We start from the raw sequence: 21369 nt of genomic DNA on the forward strand, positions 1-21369 counted from the left end.
ATCTAGCTCGACGTCACCTGATTTTGCTTGGCACTTTTACTGTTTGTTTCTTTTTGGTTTAAGTTGAGGCTGAACTATACTAGAACTAACGTATTTGCACATTGAAACTATCCACACTGGCATTCGCTATCTGCTTGTGTATATCGTTAACCTCCGCCTGGGTCAGGGTGCGCCCCATATGCCGATAGACAAGGCGGAAGCCCACGCTCGACTTGCCCGTCTTTGGATGCTTAAATTTGTCCACAAGACTGATCTGAGAGAAAAAGAGTTAGATTTATAGGGACTTATCCTCCACTCTACTTACTTGTTCCACAATGTCACCAGCCACCGTCCGAACCAGATCGTAGAAATCGTTGGGCGAGAAGCCAGCATCAACCTCCACATCGGAGGGCAGCCAGAAGGACAGGTCGTTGGTACACTGCGGATAGTGGGAGATGGGTTTGTACTTTGGCAGATTGTGCAGATCCTTTTCGATGAACTGCGAAAGGAAGCCGCTGTCATTGGACCAGAACAGGCGAATGTCCGGTATATCAAAGAGCACCATAGCCAGACGCTCGAGGCCGACACCAAAAGCGTAGCCAATTGACTGGTGGACGCCGGACTGCTGGAGGATTTCGTGGCGAATAATGCCACAGCCAAGAACCTCCAGCCAGTTGTTTTTGAAGTAGATCTCCAACTCCCAGGAGGGTTGCGTGAAAGGGAAATATGTTTCTACCCAGCGGTACTTGATGCGAGGACCGAACAATTCCTTTGTCAGACCCACAAGGACGTGTTTCATCTCGTGCTCCATCAGTTTAACCGCTTCCAGAGTGTGGCAGGGCTGCTTCGTCTGGTCCATGCATTTCGATGAGGGAAGAATCAGTTTTGGATCGGCCAATGAGCCCGTCCAAGTCTCCTCGAACAGCTCCAGGCCAGGATTGCGCTCAAAGAGCTTGTCTTTAGTGACTAATCGCACTGCATCTGCCTGATGGAACACCGGGTAGTGGGTACTGTCGATCTCATCGCGCCGATACACTTCCCCCACCACCAGGAAATTGTCCAGTCCACCAGAGATCAATTCAACCTGGTGGGCCGTGGTGTGGGCGCGGAGCAGTTGGTGCTGGTTAATGTAGTAGCAGTCTGATTTCTGGCGACTCACATGATCGCTGGGTATCAGCAGGTTGTCGAAATTCTGCTGCACTGTCACCACAGGATTCAGTTTGTCGTAGACGGAAAACAGTGGATTTCCGCGCTGATTCCGGTAGGCTCCATAAAAGTAATTTACGATGCGCTGGCGAATGATGGACAGGGGATGATCCCTCTGGAGGTCCTTATTCGCTCCCAGGTACGACAGAATTTTGGGCGTTACATTCGTCCAGCTGTCGGTGGCGTACGTGCTCCCATTCACCACCAGTTGTGGCTGCGCGGGAGGCGGTGACTTTTCCACAACAGCATTGCTGCCCAGCCAACGGCTCTGGCTGCAGTTCCCCGTGCGGAGAGAGTATCTGGAGCAGCCCTGCACACGTAGGTTCAGATGCATTTTCGTGGCCTATTTTATTTATTTATATGAACAATTGCATATTATAACACACAACAGAGCAGTAAAATCAGCTGGGAAAATGTAGGTATCGACCCACGGAAATATACCAAAATAAACCGTCTCATTTTAAAAACATACCGTAAATATACTGACGAACTCAAGTTCTTTATACATATTCCTCGTTTTTGATATTCCGTCCAATATTTATAGCTAGACAGATTTCTCAGCTGTGCCCACATAATTTTACCCAACTGGTGAACCTATTTTATACTTGACTGGTTTATTTTAAACACTTGCTTTTATTGGATTTCGCTTAAAAAAGAGTTTTAGCGGAAAAGTTAAAAAAAAAAATGTAAGAGAGTAATCGTTCCTTTGCTCAATTTTAATATTCCGTAAAATAATGCTGGCTTAGTAAAACCTTCAGCCCAGCCCAAATAATTTTATCCGATTGATGAATCAATTTTTTACAAGATTAACGACTTTTTTTTATTGTATTTTGACTAAAACACGGTTTAAACAAAAAAGTAAAAAAAAACCGTAGCAATGTTGTCATGTCAATGTTGCTGGTAATTGTCGACTTGTTCCTAATCAGAGTATGGGCATTTGTATACCCTATTTCGTTAATTTAATATGAAGACACTCTAAAACATAATTAATAAAGAAATTGTCTCAAATTGATTTATTGTAAACGTATACATTCATTTGATTAGTTTCCTGTATATCCTGATCCCGGTACTCATTCTTAACTCTATTATATCCTTTTCCATAGGGTATGCCATAGGTGTTGTTCATGTTGCGGGGGAGGTATCCCTTGTTAGGCATCCCTATAAATTCCGAAAATGGTTATTATAAATAATATAAAAACGAGGGGGAACGTTGTGAGTTGCAGCGGACACCGCAACTCTACAGTTATACCCGATACTAAGTCAGTATGGCTCTCCTCCGGCAGACGCCGCTAATATTGAACGACACGACAAAGAGTGCGTGCGAGAGAGACAGAAAATCAGTATGAGCGTGACGTCGGGGGCTGCGTAGCCAGTGCAAATTGATTTGTTCCTTTTGGCTATAAAAATGGTCTGATCTGATCCAGATTCAGCAATCTGATAGATATGGTCATTATCTATGATTCTGCGTTTTTAGTTTTCTCGTATCCTCAATATTGTGGATGCAACAGATTTTCGTCCTTTGTGGGGGCGGAAGGGGATGGGGCGAAATTTTGAGATATACGTTTTAAAGTGAGATCTAACAGGAGTGCGGATACCAAATTTGGTTACTCTAGCCTTAATAGTCTCTGAGATTTGTGGATGCCCCAGATTTTCATCCTTTGCGGGGGCGGAAGGGGGTGTGGCGAAATTTTGAAACAAACTCGTCTCGGTCCGATATATTAGGAGTCTGGATACCAAATTTGGTTGCTCTAGCTTTTATAGTCTCTGAGATTTAGGCGCTAATGTTTTACTCTAAGCAAAGCCGGCTATGCTACGTGTGTGTTAGAGAGACACAGGGCGAGAAAAAATGAAATTGTTTTCTTGATGCTGGCTATAATAATAATACGATCTCATTCAAATTCTGCAGTCTAAGAGATATGGTCATTCTCTACGATTCTGCGTTTTTGGTTTTCTCGTATCTTTAAAATTGTGGATGCCACAGATTTTCGTCCTTTGTGGGGGCGGAAGTGGGCGGGGCGAAGTTTTGAAATATTTTTGTAGCAGTGACATATCACAGAAGTCTGGATCCAAAACATCGTTGCTCTAGCTCTTATAGTCTTTGAGCACTAGGCGCTAATAGGGACGGACAGACGGACAGACGGACGGACGGACAGACGGACGGACGGACAGACAGACATGGCTCAATCGACTCGGCTATTGATGCTGATCAAGAATATATATACTTTATGAGGTCGGAAACGATTCCTTCTGGACGTTACACACATCCACTTTTACCACAAATCTAATATACCCCAATACTCATTTGAGTATCGGGTATAAATATACCCCAATACTCATTTTGAGTATCGGGTATAATAAACTTTTCTGAAGTTTTCCACCAGAATACATATGTACGTACTATCAGTATATAGATTTTGGGTGATTTAAAAGTCAAATTCTTGCATCCTTGGATATTTATTAGGTCGGTATTATTGTATGTACATTTATAATATGTCAGTATATAAATGGTATGCCTATAAACAAAGGTTATGTATTCTTATTTGAAAAATTCTGAAATCGCAGCTGACATTATGGATCCGACATATCAGGACTGTTACGGAAACAATAATAGCGGAGAAATTATATGTACGTATTGCAAAATAATAGCTAATCTATGTAAAATGTATAATCCTTCAGTTCGACCGATCCAAAACTAGCTTTAGTTAATTCGAGTATCATACTCGTATGCTCCCTGCTAATCTGTGAGAGTGATTAGGCCTTACAGTTGACGACACGTTAAAGTTCATGCAGAGAAACTAAAAATAAATACACGCTAGTCACTTTTTGAAGATCGATATATGGTTGCTATTTCCTAATGTGATTCGGGAGCAGAACTCGAGTGCGTCACCAGTTTCTTTGAATGGACTCTTGCGTCCATCGAGTGTCGGCTCCCGCACCTTGGATCTGTTCTATTCCTTTTTACAATTAAAGGCTATGGTTATACGCGTAGTGATAATTTGATTATTCTATTTTTTCGCATTTAGTTGAATTCTTGTCCTTCCAGTCTATAGAGAGCGTTTGCATCTACTTGAGGGCCTCCTTGGCCCGCTGCTCCCACTCGGCCCGGCGCTGATGGATGCCCTTGAATTCGCCCACTGTCGCCGATCTCTCGATTGGCGTGCCGGACATGGACATGGACATGGCACCTGTGGCTTGAACTCCTGCTCCTGCAGCGGAGGCAGTGGTGGTGGGTGGAGCTGCCTGTACCGACGAAGCTGGTGCTGATGATGGGGCCTGTTTCAGTTGCAGCGACAAGCGCTCGTTCGCAGGCTTGGCGCCTCCATTGTTGCTGTTGCTCAGGTTGTTCCGGACTCCATTGCTGACCTTGATGGGGGCAGGTAGCTTACCACCTTCTGCTGTGTATTGGTCGCTTTCTGCAGGCTACTGCTGATGTGGCTGTTGTTGTGGTTATTGTTGTTGTGGTTGTGGCTGCTGTTGAGATTGCGGAAGTCGGCAACCGAGTTCCGGTTGCTGGTGGGATGTTGGGAGGATGTCTTGGTAAACTCACTGCTGACCTGCGCCTCGTACTTGGGCGACAGTTTGTCCAGCTTCTCCTCGCTGTTGGACTGGTTCTCCTTATCACTGTCCACACTCTGGCTCCCGCTGGGTGTTGACATCTTCTTAGGTGTTGGCTGGGCAGGGGTTACCACCTCCTCGTCCTTCACCTTCAGCGAGCGGCGGGCAAACACTTTCATCAGTTCCGGCGTGGGGTCGTCCTTGCTCGGAGAGGCGTTGCCATTGCAGCTGGCAAAGGATTTTTTGCGCAGCACCACGGGATTAGTATTTCCATTGACCTCGGTCAGCTCCGGTGTCTTTGGCGGAGTGGCAGGAGTTAGAGCACTCACAGCTGGTGGCATCTCCGCCTTGCTGATTGATTGCTTTCGCTGCTCCGCCAGATTACGCTCCTTCCGCTCCTCGTTGAGGAAGAGCCGCTTGCGCTCCTCCAGAGAAAGGCGGTTTACCTTGTTCTCCTTCTGTATGATATGCTGGTCCCTCGGGGCTGCCCCCAGCTTGGCGGTGGAGACCGGGATGGGGATGCCGTTGCTCTTTGGTGTAATGGGTGTCGTGACAGGCGTGTTCGCGGATGAGAGTGTCTCGCTGCTGCCAAAGCTGGTCCGCACGCTGGTCGCGCTTACAGAACGCGGCTGCCTGCCCAGATTCGGCTCCAGGGCCTGCCTAAGGTTAAGGTTAAGTGGAACAGTGCTAGGACCCAGCGGCATCTCTGTGTGCTCAACAACCTCCCCCCCTGCCCCACTGCTCCGCCGCAGGCTGAGGTCATCGCTGCTCTCGCTTCGCTCGGTGGGGGATTTCAGGTTCTTGGCCAGCACCAGGTGGTTAGACTTCTTGTGCAGGCTCGCCTGATCCACGCGGTTCAGCTGGATCTTCATGAACTCCGGCTCGACTGGAGTCTCCACATTGCTGGAGTTGCGGCGGCTGCTGCCGCCGCTGTTGTTGTTGTTCTTAGCCGGAGTTGCGGGAGGGCTGTGTGAGAGCTTTGCACTCTTGGTCAGTGGGCTGGCCGGGCTGGGAGTGCAGATGGCCGTGCTGGTTATTATCTTCCTTCCGAGGTCCAGTAGCTTTGGACGCTCCGGCTGCAGTTTGGCTGCTGGCGTGGCCTGCTCCACGTTCAGCTCTTTGCTGACTGTGGCCGATTTGCGCAGGACACTCACCAGCGGCGACTTTACGATCATGTCGATGTTCTGCTCTATCTGGGAGATGTTGGCTGGGCCGGGACAGGACTGTACCAGGAGCTTGTTGCTCCGTTGTGGTGAGCTCTTCGCCAGCGCCGGCAGCTGGCCCGTAGACTCCGCGCGCCCCTGCAGCAGCTTGTTGTCGTTGATCTCGAATCCCAAGGACACGCACTTGGTGTTCGGCGAGAGGGGCGAGCGCGGGGACTGTGGCGGAGAGCTCTGCTTGTAGTAGGAGGGCAGGCGGAAGCTGATCGAGAGGTCGGGCAGACTGGGCATGTGGTTGTGCACGACGGTCGAGTCGACTACGGCCTCCCGCTCTTCCTGGTAGTTGCGGAAGCTACGCGACTTCTCGACCGTCTTGCGTTGCTTCTCCTCGTAATAGAGCGGCGAGGGCTCGTCCGTGCTGGTCTCCAGCGAGTTGGAGGAGCTCGAGTTCTGGCCCACCGAGTCGCTGGAGCGGCACAGTTTCTGCTGGAAGGCGCTGATCCCCACGATCCGTGGCTTGCGCTCGAAGTGGGAGGTGGTCTCGGCCTTGACCTGTTGCTCGCGGACCAGGGTTGTAGATTGGAACGTGTCGTTGCCCCGGGTGATCTTGGAGAGCAGGTTGGTGATGTCGTTTGAGGCACTGCTGTTCGGGATGCCGGCGGGCGAGCTGGAGCCCAGTTCCTGGGGGATGTAGCGTTGGCGTGCAGCAGGTCCCGACTTGGGCTTGGGCGCCATCTGCGGCTGGGTAGTGAGCCCTGCCCCTAAGTTGCCGACTATTGCGTTGCGGCCGTGGCTGGCCTCGATGTGGATCTCACGCTTAATCATCTGGCGGGTCTCCTGCACGAGCTGCTGTCGCGACTTGTCCGGTATCAGAAACGGCTCTCGAAAGCCCGTCTCCAGGCAGGAGTTTGATATCTGGAGCTTCTTGGCCATGCTCTGGCTGGAGTCGGTGTCTTCGAGGCCATCGTTGCCCCTGGCAATGCTGCGCTTCGAGTTTCTGTGGATAAGCCGCCGCAGGAGTCCGCTCTCAGTGCTCTCTATGGCGGCCAGGGCATCGTCCCCATCAGTGGACGACTCGCCCCTGCTCTCGAGCACTGTGTTTGCCTTGGTCACCTTGGCGGTGCTGGTGGTGGTGGATTTGTTCGTGGGGGCTCGCAGTCCGAAGATCTGCGCCGTGGTGGAAAACGTGCTCGTCACCTGACTGGTCGTTCGTGTCGCCTGTTCGATTGTCTTGGTTCGCTTCGTCGTGATGGAGCTCGAGCTTGAGTTGGGGGCCGTCTTGTTGCTGGGGCTGGGGCTGGGATTCATGGCAGCGGTCGTCTTCGGTGGCAGAGAGCGAGTCCTGCTCTTGAGGTCAACATCTGCGGGAACAAAGGAGGATGCACATTAGCTGGGAACTCTGAGAGCCTCTGGGGTCACTTACCACGGACTGCTTTCAGGCCCGGACATGTCTTCTGCATATCCTCGTTGGCTTCTGGTATGGAGGACTGGAGATACGAGCAGAAATCAGTATCATATGTTATCAAGGCCATGGGCGCATCTTCACTCACCTCCAATGTCCTGCGGTGCTGTCGGCTGGGTCCCTTCTTCTTGGCCGGCCTGATGGCCATCTTGTGCTTGGCCGCCGCGTGGGACAGCCGGTGGCTGTCCTCCATCGAGACGGAGGAGCTGGTCGACACCCGCGAGTGGTACCTGTGGCTCTGGCTCTGGGTCTGGCTCTGCTGGCTGTCCTCCGTTTCCTCGGCGCTGGTCACGCTCTGCAGACTCAGCGAGGACACCTCGCTCTGGCTGTGTCCACGGGTCTGACTGGGACCCACCGCGGCGCTGCGGCTCTGGCCTCCGGCCACCCGTCTCTGCGGCGATGCCGGACTGCGGGGCAGGCCCAGATCCTCGTCGGAGGCATCGGGTCGATTGCGTCGCTTGCGTAGGACGTCTGTGAGCTCCGCCTTAAATGGAAAGCAAAGCGAAATGTGGTAATCTGCTGCTTCTTAGACGTATGGTTAGGGGGGGGGCGGGTGAGGGGGCGGCTGTGCCGTTACCCAGCTCTTCCACCGGAACACGAAGCGAGCGCGCAGGCAGCTGCGGCCGAGACGACTCTCGCCGATGCTAGAGCCGCTCAGCCTCATCTTGAACGGATTCTGCTTGAAGTCGATCATTTCGAGTGCCTCAATGCGGTGTCGAGGCTACGAATGACTGCGAACGTGGTCGATTGGTTAGCTGTTGGGGAACTGTGGAGCTGTGCAACTGTGTCCCTGCGACTCCTGAATGGGCCCAACCCTTAAGTCTTACCGTAAACCAGAGCTTGAATGGATTGGCCTGCACTTTGAGGGAACCCGTGCTTCCGGCTACCATCTTCGAGGCTCTCTAATTTCCATTTCCATTCCATTTCGCCATTTCCATTTCAATTTCACTCTCGTTTTTCCCTCGTCGAGGGTCGATCTGCTCATCTGCTCTGCCCTCTGTTCTGCCGCGAGACCATTTTCAGTTGCACATTGCACTTGGATGCGCATACATCTGCGGCGCTGGCTGATGTGGTTTTTCTGGCTTTGTCTCAGTGGAAAGTGAAATCATTGGGATCGCGTGCCGCCTCCATCGGAGACAGACAACAATAGCCCTTGTTAGTGCCCCGCTCATTATTTATTTATTTATTTATTAAATTATTTAGGCTTCTAGCTCTTGCTTAAGCCGGTTGTGTTTTTTTTCTTGCTCCCGCATTCTCCGCCCTTTGCCTAAATATCATACAACATTGTTGTGTCTTTGTTTTGATTTATTATCGCATCTCTTTAATTTGATTCTACTTTGTGTTAACCACCAGTGTTTTGTTTGTAAACAAGTGTTAAATATAAATTCAATATTGCAACGTAACACATCGGACTCGTGCAGGCAATTTGTTATTGTTTTTTGCCCAGTCTGCTTTTCGTTATCGCTTCTTCGGTGTGCACTGTTCTCGCGCATCAGCGTTTGCATCGCCCACACTCTCTCGTGAGCATACGCGGGCTTCTCGCATTGTTGCTCTCACTCTCTCTGGATTGCCTATACTCTCCCTCTCTGTGGACTTTTCTTTTGTGTCTCTGATTTGGTGAGTTTACTGCTCGTTTTCTGCACTTCGTTGGATCATCTGCTTTGAATTATTGCCGCTGCAGCTGATTGTCTGGCTCGCTCTGCTGTCTGCTCTCCTACTTTACCTGCGATCTCACTCCGTTCTCTTATTATTCGTGCACAGTGATTCTACTGCTGTCAATAATGGCAATCGTTTGTAGTGCAAAGAAATGTGAATTCGGTGGTGTTATCATTGGTGATTCATTTCTTAGCTGCTGGCTGTGCGACAATTTTGCCCACATAAAATGTGCTGGTGGTGGAAATTTTGGCCGGCTGAATGATCTGATCTCGAAACGCATGGGCCTGTCTTGGTCATGTCTGGCTTGTCGGGAGATTGAGGCCGAAATGCGCACATTTATGAGACAGACTCGAACTGGGTTTCTGGATGTCCGGAAAGAATTTGTGGCTCTCAACGAGAAATTTCTTGCCCTTGAATCACAGTTTCTTGGGCTCAAACTCTTGAGCGAATCGCCTAGACGGAAAATTCCGCATAATGATACCAATCTCTTGCAACCTAATCCGATTGGTACGCCTGCCTCCCACCTTCATCCATCGGAAGCATTTCCGTGTAGGCATGCCACGCCGTTGTCTGTAAATCCGCCAACGGTGGCTCCGGAGTTCTTTACACCGAGCAATGTGCTTCCTTCGAGCACCCAACTCCCCAACAGCATCAATCCCATCCCTGCAGTTTCTGTGGCCGTCACTTCTGACGCGGTGAGTGCTCCTAGTGCGGGTGTGCTGGTTGCTGACGACGTCTTGCCAATTCCTGCTCCAATTCCTGCTCCAACTCCTGCTCCAATTCCTGCTGCAATTCCTACTCCAATTCCTGCTACAGCCATTGCTGCCAATTCCTCTGCCCTTGTACCGAGATCTCTTTTAGTAGTGGCTCCACCATCTCGATCTCGCTCGGGACTTCAACTTAAAGCAGTGGTCCCTCGGAAAGCAATATTTGTTTCTCGTCTTATTCCTGAGGCTACAACGGAGGATGTTAAACAACATCTTGCCGCTAAAATTAACACTTCGCCTGTTGATATAGTTGTGACTAAATTTACATTTAAACATAAGCGCAACATATCATCCTTTAAAATTCTTCTCCCTGATTCTTTACTATCCTGTTCTCTAGAACCGTCAATATGGCCTGAGCATACAATTGTGCATGAGTTCCTTCTCAAAGATTCGAACTCGAATCCAAGAATTACCGAACATGCTCCAAAAAACTGATGTACTATTTTTCCATGCACTATCAGAACGTTCGCAGTTTGCTGGGAAAGTTGCGTCAAATTCATACTAATAGCGCGTTCTTTGATTTCGATGCCATCGCGTTTACCGAAACCTGGCTTAACTCCTCTGTCAATGATCACGAAATTTTCATTGATAGTTACACTATTTATAGAATGGACCGCCCATCTTTTGCAGGTGGGGTTCTGATTGCAGTTAAATCTGTTTTCTCATCTGAGTTATTCCCATTCAATAACATTCATGGAATTGAATTTGTTGCAGTCAAAGTTCGTGTTGGCTCCGCATTTTTCTAGTTAACCTGCTCTTACATTCCTCCCAGGTCTGATGCTGAGCTTTACTTACACCACCTTTCAGCAATTAATAATGTTGTTTCTACATTAGGGTGCAATGATCGAATTATTGTCATGGGGGACTTTAACCTCTCATTTCTTTCTTGGCTGCCTTGTAATGACGCTAACCTGTTGTTTCCCAATTGCCATAATGACTTTATCAATGGGCTAACGGATATTTCCCTTGTCCAAATTAATGCCGTTAAAAACATTAGGGACAGACTTCTTGACCTCGTTTTTGTTAACGATGGTTCTCTTGCTACTATATCTAGAGCAAGCCCAATATCTCTCCCTGAAGATCCTTACCATCCAACTTTGTTGATATCACTGGAGTGTACACAATCTGGAGGTGCTGACAGTTCCATGGCTCCTTGTCACATAAAGTGTTTTCGCAAAACAAACTTTATTGATTTAGATCTACATCTCTCGCGTGTTGATTGGTCGTTTCTTTATTCATTACCGAACATAGATGCAACTGTTAACTCGTTTTATAGTTCTATTTACTCCGCCCTTAATACGTTTGTTCCAGATATCACTGTACCTGTATCGTCCAAGCCTCCCTGGTTCTCCAAGTATTTGTCATACTTAAAAAATAATAAATCCCGGCTCTATAAAAAGTGCCAGAAGTCGGGCTCCACGTTGGCCTTAGCTCTATACTCCTCCGCTCGCTCTCTGTTCCTTGCCGTCAATAGCCAGTGTTATAATCATTACCTTTCACAATGTAGTAGTAACTTTCGTAGTGATCCTAAAAAATTCTATTCGTTCGTTAATTCTAAGCGCAAGTCAAACGTTTTTCCTCCGTCTCTTCATTACCAGAACAAAACAGAAGCTTCTGCTGTTGGTATTGCAAATTTATTCGCTAACTTTTTCCAAACAACGTACTCGTCTCATATTTACAACGCATCCACTCCGTATCCGTACCAGCTACCTCAAGCTAACAGCATTTTTCTGCCCTTTTTCGAGGAAAGCGTTGTTCTGGAAGGTTTGTCATCTATGGACATATCGTTTTCTGCGGGTCCAGATAAAGTACCAAGTTGCATCTTAAAACACTGTGCCCAGTCCCTTTGCAAACCCTTGACCTTTCTCTTCAACCTCTCCTTGGAACAGTCTTGTCTCCCAGTAATTTGGAATGAGTCCTACATCATTCCGCTTCACAAAAAAGGTTCAAGATCAAACATTGAAAACTATCGTGGTATCGCAAAGCTTTCCGCCATCCCGAAGCTTCTTGAGTTCCTGGTCACCCGGCAACTGCAACATCTTTGTTGCAGCTTGATATCTCCGTCGCAACACGGTTTTTTCAGACATCGTTCAACATCGACTAACCTTCTTGAGTTTTCTAACCTAATCCACCGTGGTTTTCAAATTGGTTTGCAGACGGATGTAGTTTTTACGGACTTCAGCAAGGCAATCGATTCTGTGAACCATGCTCTGCTTATTCAAAAGCCCTCTTTATTAGGGTTCCCAACGAATCTTCTAGATTGGATTTTGTCCTATCTCTCTAACAGTATTCAACGTGTTTTGTTTTCTAACGTGTTGTCAAATACTGTTAATGTTACTTCAGGTGTGCCACAGGGAAGTCATCTGGGCCCGCTTCTGTTTATTTTATTTGTGAACGACCTTCCTCAAGTTATAACATACTCTACTACACTAATGTATGCTGATGATGTCAAAATCTGTCTTTCTTACTCTGATTGGTATTTGCACACACGCCTTCAACTTGATCTAAGTGAACTACTATTGTGGTGTTCAACTAATCTTCTTTTTCTGAACCTTTCCAAATGCAAACTTATGACATTTTACCGTCGCGCTCCTCATTTTGTCTCATATGTTCTAGGAAATCATGTCCTTGAGCGAATTTCGAGTTCAAATGACCTCGGAGTCCTTTTTGATCATAAGATGTGTTTCAACACCCATATAGCTGCAACTGTAAATAAAGCTAAGGGTGTTTTAGCGTTCATCAAGCGTTGGTCCAAGGAGTTTGACGACCCGTACGTTACGAAACAACTGTACATCTCGTTAGTACGTCCTATATTGGAGTATTGTTCTTGTGTGTGGAGCCCGCAGTATAAAGAGCAGCAGGCTGTTATTGAATTCGTGCAAAAGCAATTTTTAATTTTTGCCCTTCGTAACTTTAACTGGGACTCGGGTAGAATCTTGCCACCCTACCGGTCTAGGCTAAATCTTATTGACCTGCCGTCGTTGTACCATCGCAGAATATGCAATGGCGTAATGTTCGTGCACAAGCTCCTTCTTGGGACTGTTGACTCCCAAACTCTCTTGGGTCAGATTGACTTGGCCGTTCCATCCAGACCTACCCGTACTTTTAGGCCTATCCGTCTACCCATATGTAGGTCTAATTATGCTGATCATGAACCTTTTAGGGTTTTATGCCATAATTATAACTCCCTCTGTCAAACCCTATCCCCTGAACTGTCTCTTAAACTAATTGCATGCAATATTTATAATCATTTAAATTTAGCTAACTTTTAACTTATCCTTTTCCGCCTTTAGTAACGAAGTACCATTATTAACAGATAATTTGTTAATTTAATAAATAAATAAATATGCTCGTTCCTCGGGCTGCTCTTCAGCTTTTCAAAGGAAAATTGACCAGTCTTTCAGTGGGCGATTAGCACCAGACCAGCCCAGAAGATATACGAAAAGGTTTTCTGTGCTTACAGACAGAATAAGCGGTTCAAAGTGCCTCGAAGCGGTACAGACTGCACTAGCATCACCGATCAGTGATCAATGGTCACTTGCTGATAGAAACTCCATTTGCGACCGAATCTTAATCTCTAATGACTGGGATCTGGTACTCAGGAATCGCAGTAGAATATGTGCATCCACAGCTACCCCGCAGTACCGGCTGAATCAAGTATTTTGGGTGCTCTTCACTAGCCTAGACGCTAGGGATCGTGGACCGGACCGGACCGGATCAGACCGAATCGAATCGAAACGAGAACCGCGAGCACGCTGCCTTGGTCTTCACTGGCAAATGGCTAGATGCAAACTGATTTAGCGGAAAGCTTTGCAGGAGTTCAATAGCATAGAAACAGAAAGAAATGCGATTTATTTGCTAACCAGGTTGGCAAATAAGCTGCCAGGGGAATGGAATGGAACGGGATGGGATGGCATGGGATGGCATGGCATTGGGTGGGATAGAGAGCGAGTGGAGCCAAGTGGACTAACAAGAAGCGGCCAGGCGGCCAAGCGACCAAGCGACCAAGCGGCCAAGCAACCATCGGCCTGGCAACTCGTTTGTCCAGAAACCGGAGAAGCAATAGAAGCAACATAAGAGGAAGAAGCCGCAAATTGCCACGCGTTGGGGGTGGGGAGCAATAGAGCGATAGAGCGGTGGCACGATGGGATGGTTTACTGCAACTGCAGTTCGGTTTCCAGTTGCGCCACGACGCGTGCCTTTCCTCCTTTTCCATCTTTCACTCTTTCCCTGCGGCTCAGCGGTTTGCTGCTCCACCAAAAAGCACAGACAACATAGCGTTTCGGACTCCTACGCAATTCAGAATGAATCTAGGAGAAATGTGAAGGAATCTCTGCTCTAGTCCAATCAAGGCCCCAGTTCACTGAACTCAATCCCCGAATGAATGAGGACTTGTTGAATTCCCAGATAATTCAGCTAATCAGTTGACTGCCTTGTAAACTCTGTTCCAGAGTCTCTGATTGCCTCACCGAACGAGACCCTTGCCCAACGAGAAGCAGCCGCACAAAAGAATGAATCGATCGTATGTGAGTCAATAGCCATTGACTGCTGGAGATTTGGTCACATCACAGCTGCTGATATGCCAACAAAAGCACAAATTAAATTTGATTAAAATCAACTTAGATTGATTGCAGCACAAACAGAAACAGAAACCCCAAGCGGATTCCCAAGAGACCATCCATGGTATCCAAAGAAAAGCTTTGTTGTAGAAATAGATGTGGAAAAAATGAGTGAAAAGTAGTAATCATCAATCACTGGAGGGAGGCTAAAGATGCTAACAAGTTAGTGTGATATCCTCTGCTTTTATAGTTTTAATAGATAGAGTTTGAAAGACTAGAGGAGGAGTCCTCTGGTTAGTTCCTAGAACCGACTTACCTTCAGGACAATCGATAGGCTGCAGGCCGTCGCCGATTCGGAGAAGACGCTGTCGTGTGACTGCGAAAGAGTCTCACGAGAGAAGTCCCTGTGAAACGAGAGGTGGGAACGGTCTTAGACACACTCGGATCTAATCGGTGGGATGGACCACTCACCCGTCGACGTCCAAGAGACGGCCCTCGCTGAGACTGCGCTGGCTGTCGGAGATGTCGGCGGCCCCATCGCCGCCCCCCGTGCTAGCGTTGCCCTCCCGCTCCCCCCCAGTTCCTGCGTGGAGTCGCCGACGCTGCGCAGGTGTCGCTGCTGGTGCCGCTGCTCCGAGAAGTAGCTGCTGCGGCTCAGGCTGCGCGTCTCGGGGAAGACGGCCACGCCCAGCTGACGCTGGCGCTGTGTCTGGTACATGGCGTCCGCCGGGAAATCCTGCTGCTGCTGCTGTTGCTGTTGCTGCTGTTCGGAGTTGTGCTGCGCCTGTTTGCTGGCCCTTTTCTTGCCCAGGAGCACGCTCAGCAGCTCATCGCGGTGCAAGCCGTAGGACTTGGACTTGGGCAGCGACTGCGTCTGGTAGCTCTCGCCCAGCGACTGCTGGTTCAGCGGGGAGCCCGGCGAGGAGGCGGCGGCCGAGGAGGCGGGGGACGAGCTAACACTGCGCAGATTCTTCTCGCTGGAGCTGCTGGCCGGCGGCGGCAAGGTGTTGCAGGAGCCAGGTCTAGGTCCAGGTCCGGGTCCGGGTCTAGGTGCTGGAGACGGGCTGTCCGCAGAGCTGTTGATGGTGCGACGCCGAAAGATGCGGCGCAGATTACGCAGCGGATCGAAACGCCGACGCTTCTGCTGCTGCTGCAGTTGTTGCTCTGGAAGGATAAAGGCCCAGGATCAGACATAAATTTTGACGCATAAACATGTTTATTTTTTGTTTGGAAACTACTTTTATACGGAATAAAGAGACATATGGCATAGGGCTTGCTGTGAATAGTTATCCATCCGCATACCCCTAGAGCATAGATCAAAATTCTGGCGTACATTCAAAAATGTCATGGAACCAAATCCAATTTGAAAAGTTCATACATTGGCTAGAGAAATGCAGCCCTTCAAAGTCAGATGTTCGATCAGCTGTTGGTGCGAGTGGTGCTAAAAGGCGGGAAACTTGTTCTTGACTTTGAGAGCTTGTAAGTTTCGTAAATTCTATAAAAAATGGGTACTTGAATGGCACACAGAAAGCCACGGGTATGTAGAATGTCTTAAGAAACCAAACGATCTTGTTCCTATTTGTGGGTTTGTTTTTGGGCGTATTTGTTTGGGGCTTTGCCATCCAAAATTGAAGAAAACTCTAACAATTTGCCTTTAATTTGGAGCCATCTTGTAACCATCTTGTGCCACCCTGTCACCCACTGTTATTCTTTTACGGGTATAGGTTTTCAGGTTAGGCTGAATTTGGCTCAATATTTGGATTGATATCAAAAGAAATGATGGATATTTAAGCAACTGAAGAGCAGAGAAGAACGATTAAGTAAGGAGCTTGCCAAAATGCGGTAGAAATATGAGCAGTTTAGGGAGAGGAGGCTCTGAATCAACAACGAAGAAAGTAAATAACTAAATAAATGCCTGTTATTTATCCCGAATTCCGATTCTTGGTAGTAGCTCCTCCAGCACTTGGGAACACTTCCGATGAGATAAGCGGTAAGAATCATGATTCCGATTTCCATCCTACTTCCTCAGTTACTCACAGCCCGGAGACCATGACCATCCATCGATTGCTAATAGAATCTTTCTCAGGGTAGGAGCCAAAGAAACGTAGCGGAAAGGCGGAGCGATACGAAATAAACAATAAATGAGCGAGAACGAAGCGAATCGAAAAACATGCCCATAATAGGCAAAAATTTGAGGGCCTTCAATTGGGAACTCCCAAATCAGCGAAAAAAGGGGAAGGCGAGGGTGACAGGTGGAAAAAACGTGACAGATATAGATAGATAGATAGTGCACGCACACTGAGAGAAATGATTATGAATAAGCTTCAATCCAGCACCACGTGCACAGAAAAGTAGGGACCATTTATGACCAGAAATCCATATTTATATATATCTATATATATAGATTTATATAGAACCTCTTGGACGCCATTCCAGAGACGTAATAAGCCAGAATCGTAAAATATAATCAATTGAAGTGGAATTGCTGGGTCGCCCGTCGTCTTCTATTTAACAATTGTTTATTTCATTTCGATAGGGCGATAATATGGTGAGAGAGAGGGAGACAGAGAGTGGCTGCAGGTAGATTCCTTATCGATCGATATGGAATGTTGAATGTGGAATACATATGTAGCTACACGATACCAAACTCAGTGCAGAACATCTCTTGATTGTAGCCGGGCATTGCTGGGTCGCCCGTCGTCTTCTATTTAACAATTGTTTATTTCATTTCGATAGGGCGATAATATGGTGAGAGAGAGGGAGACAGAGAGTGGCTGCAGGTAGATTCCTTATCGATCGATATGGAATGTTGAATGTGGAATACATATGTAGCTACACGATACCAAACTCAGTGCAGAACATCTCTTGATTGTAGCCGGGCATTCGGTGGTTTCCAAGCCATCTAGTAGCTCCCTTTCTCTGGAGAGATCATCCTCATCTCCAGGAGTTCCGGGAACTCCACAAGTGATTCACTCTGCAAGGCATTGCATTCATGGATGTGTGTTATGTGTCATGCCGTCGAAGAAAGTTTACTAAACACAGACCAGACCAGAAAAAAAGTGTACGTGGAAGAGAACCCAACTCTCAACAGAACGGAAGCCACTATATACGAGTATGTATATGCATATTGATTTCTAAAATACTGAAGACAACGTTGCGATTGGACCTTCTCCCAATGTGCCGCCTAATCAAAGTGTTCGGGGTCTGCCTATTCGCATGCCGGTCACGTTTTGGGGGCACGCGAACACGGCCAGATAGTACATACAAAGGTATACGGATTATTTGCCCGATGCTGACGATTAGTTCCAGCCGCCCAAGTCGAGGAGCAGGCGAAGGGCACTTGCGCGTCATTCTATTTATTACCTTTTGGGGGGTGCCTCGGTCTCGCCTCCTCTGGAAATTGATTGGGGACCTGCTGCTAATGGAATTTTAACCGCCAAACAGGGGGTAGGGCAGGGGTACGAGTACGAGTACGAGTACCTCCTTCTGACAAGTGACAATCGCGTATTTATAGAATGCTAATTGGGTCAGCGAAGGCGAACCCTTCTGGGACTGAGAGCGGCCTTAATATGGAAGGCCCTTGCAAATTTACGAAGGAAAAAGGGGCAGACCCCTGTATTTTATTACTTCTAATCCATCTAAAGTCCATTGAGCAAGATCTGTTTTTGCTTGGGTTCCCGTTTGGCTGTTTTCGCTTTTTCGCGTGCTGTCATCGGTTGGAGTTCCGCGAATGTGGGCGAAACTGTTTGCTTGCGTCTTTGTCTCCGCCATGTCATTGTCAGATTTTGTAATACATCAAATAGACTCAAGTCTTTTCAATTTGGCAACATGATGCACTGCGATAATGAATGATTTCGATTGTCTCTAAACTCCCCGAGTGCCCACTGTACCCGGGGCGGAGTGCGTGGGCCGCGGGAGTGTTGCCTCCGACAGTTTCACTGACACCAATTCCTACTCGAAACCATTCGATTCTCGATGTGCGATTCCAAAAAGGTTCGGTGCGGCGTGTGGGTTCATTTATTAATTAATCATTGGCAAACTGTTGCCACACCACACAACGCCACAACATCATGATAAATGCAAATCCGCTGCAGTAATTGGCGAGTTTTGTAAGCCACCACCAGGCACCAGTACGAGTATGTGAGCGGATGTGGGCATTGCCAGTCTTCGGCTTGGGGAAGGTCAAGTGAGCCAGAGTCGCGCTGCGCCACGTCCAGTCGAGTGGAATTAGAATAGTGAGCCCCAAGCCAGGGGAGGCGAGCACGGAGGCCCCGAGAGTTGCACTTTTCCACGACTGTTCTTATGAGCGAGCAGGTCTTGAGCCCTTCAGACGCTGAATATATTCTGTAGGCCCGTAAGCCGCTACAAGGCAAGCTTCTAGAATTGGATATTCTTTCCATGGATTAGCCGAGGCCTAGCCTTGGGTCTGGGCCAGTGAAAAGGGTACAGGACTACGTGGGTGCCTGCAACGCTTTTCCAAATAGAAAATGATGTCAAAACAAATATCACTCACGTTTCGCAGATAGCGTATATCAATTGATACCATTATTTACTTTATATTTGAGCCATTGTTCAGGGCAAACGTTGTATTGTGTGGAAGAAGCCACCAATTAGTACAGAAATCTACCATCCGGCAGCTCCTACCAGCCGCCAATGAAGCACAAATCGGAAAAGAGACTTTGAACTACACGAAGAACAGAGATGATAACCAATATCAAGTATAGGGAATTGGGCTTTTGAAGAGAACAGAGATGATAACCATGCACCATTCTATCCCGAACGAAGAGTTCTCTAATCTGGCTGTGGAAATAGTCCCCAGAAGGAGTATGACCGTAGACTCCCTCTCTATTCCAATCTATCGATTGGTCTTATCCCAGACCTTGTTTATATAACAATGGGTCTGATAAGGAAGCAGCGAGTCGGCTCTCTGCCAATCTGCATGTTGTTTTAATCGCCCAAAAGCCCAAAGACGTTGACTGCCATCGGTCGGGAGCGTGCTGAATGGCCGGCACGCCGGTCCGCCCGGGCCAAACAAATCACACCAACAATCGACGCTCTGCGAGACGCACGAAATTGGTTACACAACTCTTGGCACTCGGCACTTCAATTAGAGGCGTCTGGCCGTTGCCGTTGCCGCTGCCTCAATTAGGGCCTGCACAGTACGGGGATTGAACCCGAAAAATCATCGTCGCTTGATAAGCCCCTCTGACTCGGCCCAAAATTTATATAATATCGCTCTAAGGTGGCATATAGTATATATTATGATTGTTTACAGTCGAAATGCATGGAATTTTTCTATCCCAAAAAAACAATACACGCAATAAACAATAAACAATACATTTTATTACCTGTTTAAATAAATGAATTCCGAAAATAGCCGCAGATGTTCTGTTCAATTGAGAAATTCCCCGCGATGTTTACTCTACTGATTGTTGCTCCTTGTAAACAAGCCCCCCAGTCCCCAACTCCACTTCACACTTGAAAAATTCACTTTAGAGAACCACAAAAATGCACTCTACTTAATGACTCCGCGATGTGCCAGGTATTTGTTGGTGCTTGGCCGATAATATTGATTACAAATTATGCGGATTTAATAACGGATGGAACGAACAGCGGTTGAGTTTTTCAATTCGATTCCACTTCGATGGCAGGGTAGCGAGGGTATCAGCGACTGCGATAGCGACAGCGACGACAATTCAATTAGTGCAATAACCGGCGTACGAAATCGTTTCAACTGTACAGGTGGAGCGGAGCGCACAGAATGAATTGAATCAATGGGAAGGCGGCGACTGCCGTCGCACGGAACACAGAAATCGAAATCGAAATCCACGAAAACGAAGCGAACGAAACCCCAGCCGAGGCGAACTCAAATCAAATTAAACACTGAACTCAACTGAACCGAACCGAAGAGAGCCCCAAGCGAACAACAACAGTCATCGACAGCGTCGCGTCGCATGTCTTGGCCTATTGGCTGTGTCGCACTCTTAGCCAGATTGGCAAATCGGGCTGATTTGGCGCTCTTTGCGGCCTGCCTGCCTGTCAGGGGCCAAGCCAACCCAAGACCCTGCACAATGGGCAGCAGCCGAAGAGATCCAGCATACAGCATACATTCAATTTATGGGTTTCAAAAGTGTAGTACGACCCGCTGTCTGGGTGGATCGTGATCTCACCCACTGTGCAGCGACCAGGTATTTATGCACACAAATATATGCTGAAATGTACACATTGTTATTGCTGATGGAAATTGTTGTTGCTATTGGTGTTGTCATAACAACAGAAACACTTCGGGTGGCCCCAAAATGAAGTGAAATCCCATTCCATGCCTGTTCTTATTTGCATTCCCATTTCACCGCGGAATAGAACAGAACATTTTTGGTCGATTCTCGCTTTGCGGAGAAAGTCGTCGGCGATAATTAGCACGTGGGGTTTGTACGAGTATTACCCACAATTATATAAACATTATCCAGTTATTCGGCTGGCCCAAGCCCCAAACTAGAGGACAAACAAAGCGCGTATTTCGCGCTCATTGTATCTGCATCTGCAGCTGTATTCGTATTCGTATCTCTGGTGGTGGTGCGGTACCCAAAGCCATAAGCCCCATCTAATTATTACAAATCTGACCTTACAGGGCTTTTCCGAACATCTCTTCCAACAATTCCAACTCGACTGAGCCCGGACTGTGCTCGCTTTGTACATTGATGTGTGAAATGAAATGAAATGAATCCCTAAACTATATGCTTCCATTCCTGTATCACTATCATCCCTTGAGTCGAGATTAAAGCCTACCCCAACAAGTATTTGATATCCATGCCACCCCAGGAGTTCCTGCAGCAGCCACCTTTGGGGATGTCAGTCTGTTTGTAGTGGGGCGGATCGAAGCTCAACTCTCCCACAACGCAATTGATGTAGCCGTCATAAGAAATGAAAACCGTTATGTTTCGTGGTATATATATAATTATGTGTGTGTGTATTTGGTTGGACGGTCGCGCGGTAGATCCGCCGTCTGAAGCGGGGGTGAAATCGTA

The 21369-nt window shown here is 47.8% G+C and overlaps 1 protein-coding gene and 1 pseudogene across 2 annotated transcripts; both read right to left on the minus strand.

Moving 5' to 3' along the window:
* Window positions 1-18: 18 nt before the first annotated feature.
* On the minus strand, window positions 19-1594 carry LOC117192569 (probable phenylalanine--tRNA ligase, mitochondrial). Of its 2 annotated transcripts, none has more exons than XM_033397282.1 (2): window positions 305-1594; window positions 19-253 (listed from the first exon to the last, which is right to left on the minus strand). In XM_033397282.1, the coding sequence occupies exons 1-2, from the start codon at window positions 1517-1519 to the stop codon at window positions 86-88; spliced, it is 1383 nt and encodes a 460-aa protein (XP_033253173.1). In that variant the 5' UTR covers window positions 1520-1594; the 3' UTR covers window positions 19-85. The 2 variants fall into 2 exon arrangements, with proteins under 2 accessions (XP_033253173.1, XP_033253174.1); XM_033397283.1 differs by having other exon boundaries at window positions 189-248.
* A 2013-nt stretch (window positions 1595-3607) lies between these two features.
* LOC117192565 overlaps window positions 3608-21369 on the minus strand; it is a 29434-nt pseudogene continuing 11672 nt past the window's right edge.

Source organism: Drosophila miranda (assembly GCF_003369915.1).
Source record: "Drosophila miranda strain MSH22 chromosome Y unlocalized genomic scaffold, D.miranda_PacBio2.1 Contig_Y2_pilon, whole genome shotgun sequence".
Lineage (NCBI taxonomy): Eukaryota > Metazoa > Arthropoda > Insecta > Diptera > Drosophilidae > Drosophila > Drosophila miranda.

Bases quoted from the DNA above. Each gene is read 5' to 3' on its own strand.
- LOC117192569 (XM_033397282.1), bottom strand. From the start codon at position 1,519: ATGCATCTGAACCTACGTGTGCAGGGCTGCTCCAGATACTCTCTCCGC. The intron at 254-304 runs GTAAGTAGAGTG...TTTTTCTCTCAG, and splicing joins CTGGTGACATTGTGGAACAA to ATCAGTCTTGTGGACAAATT.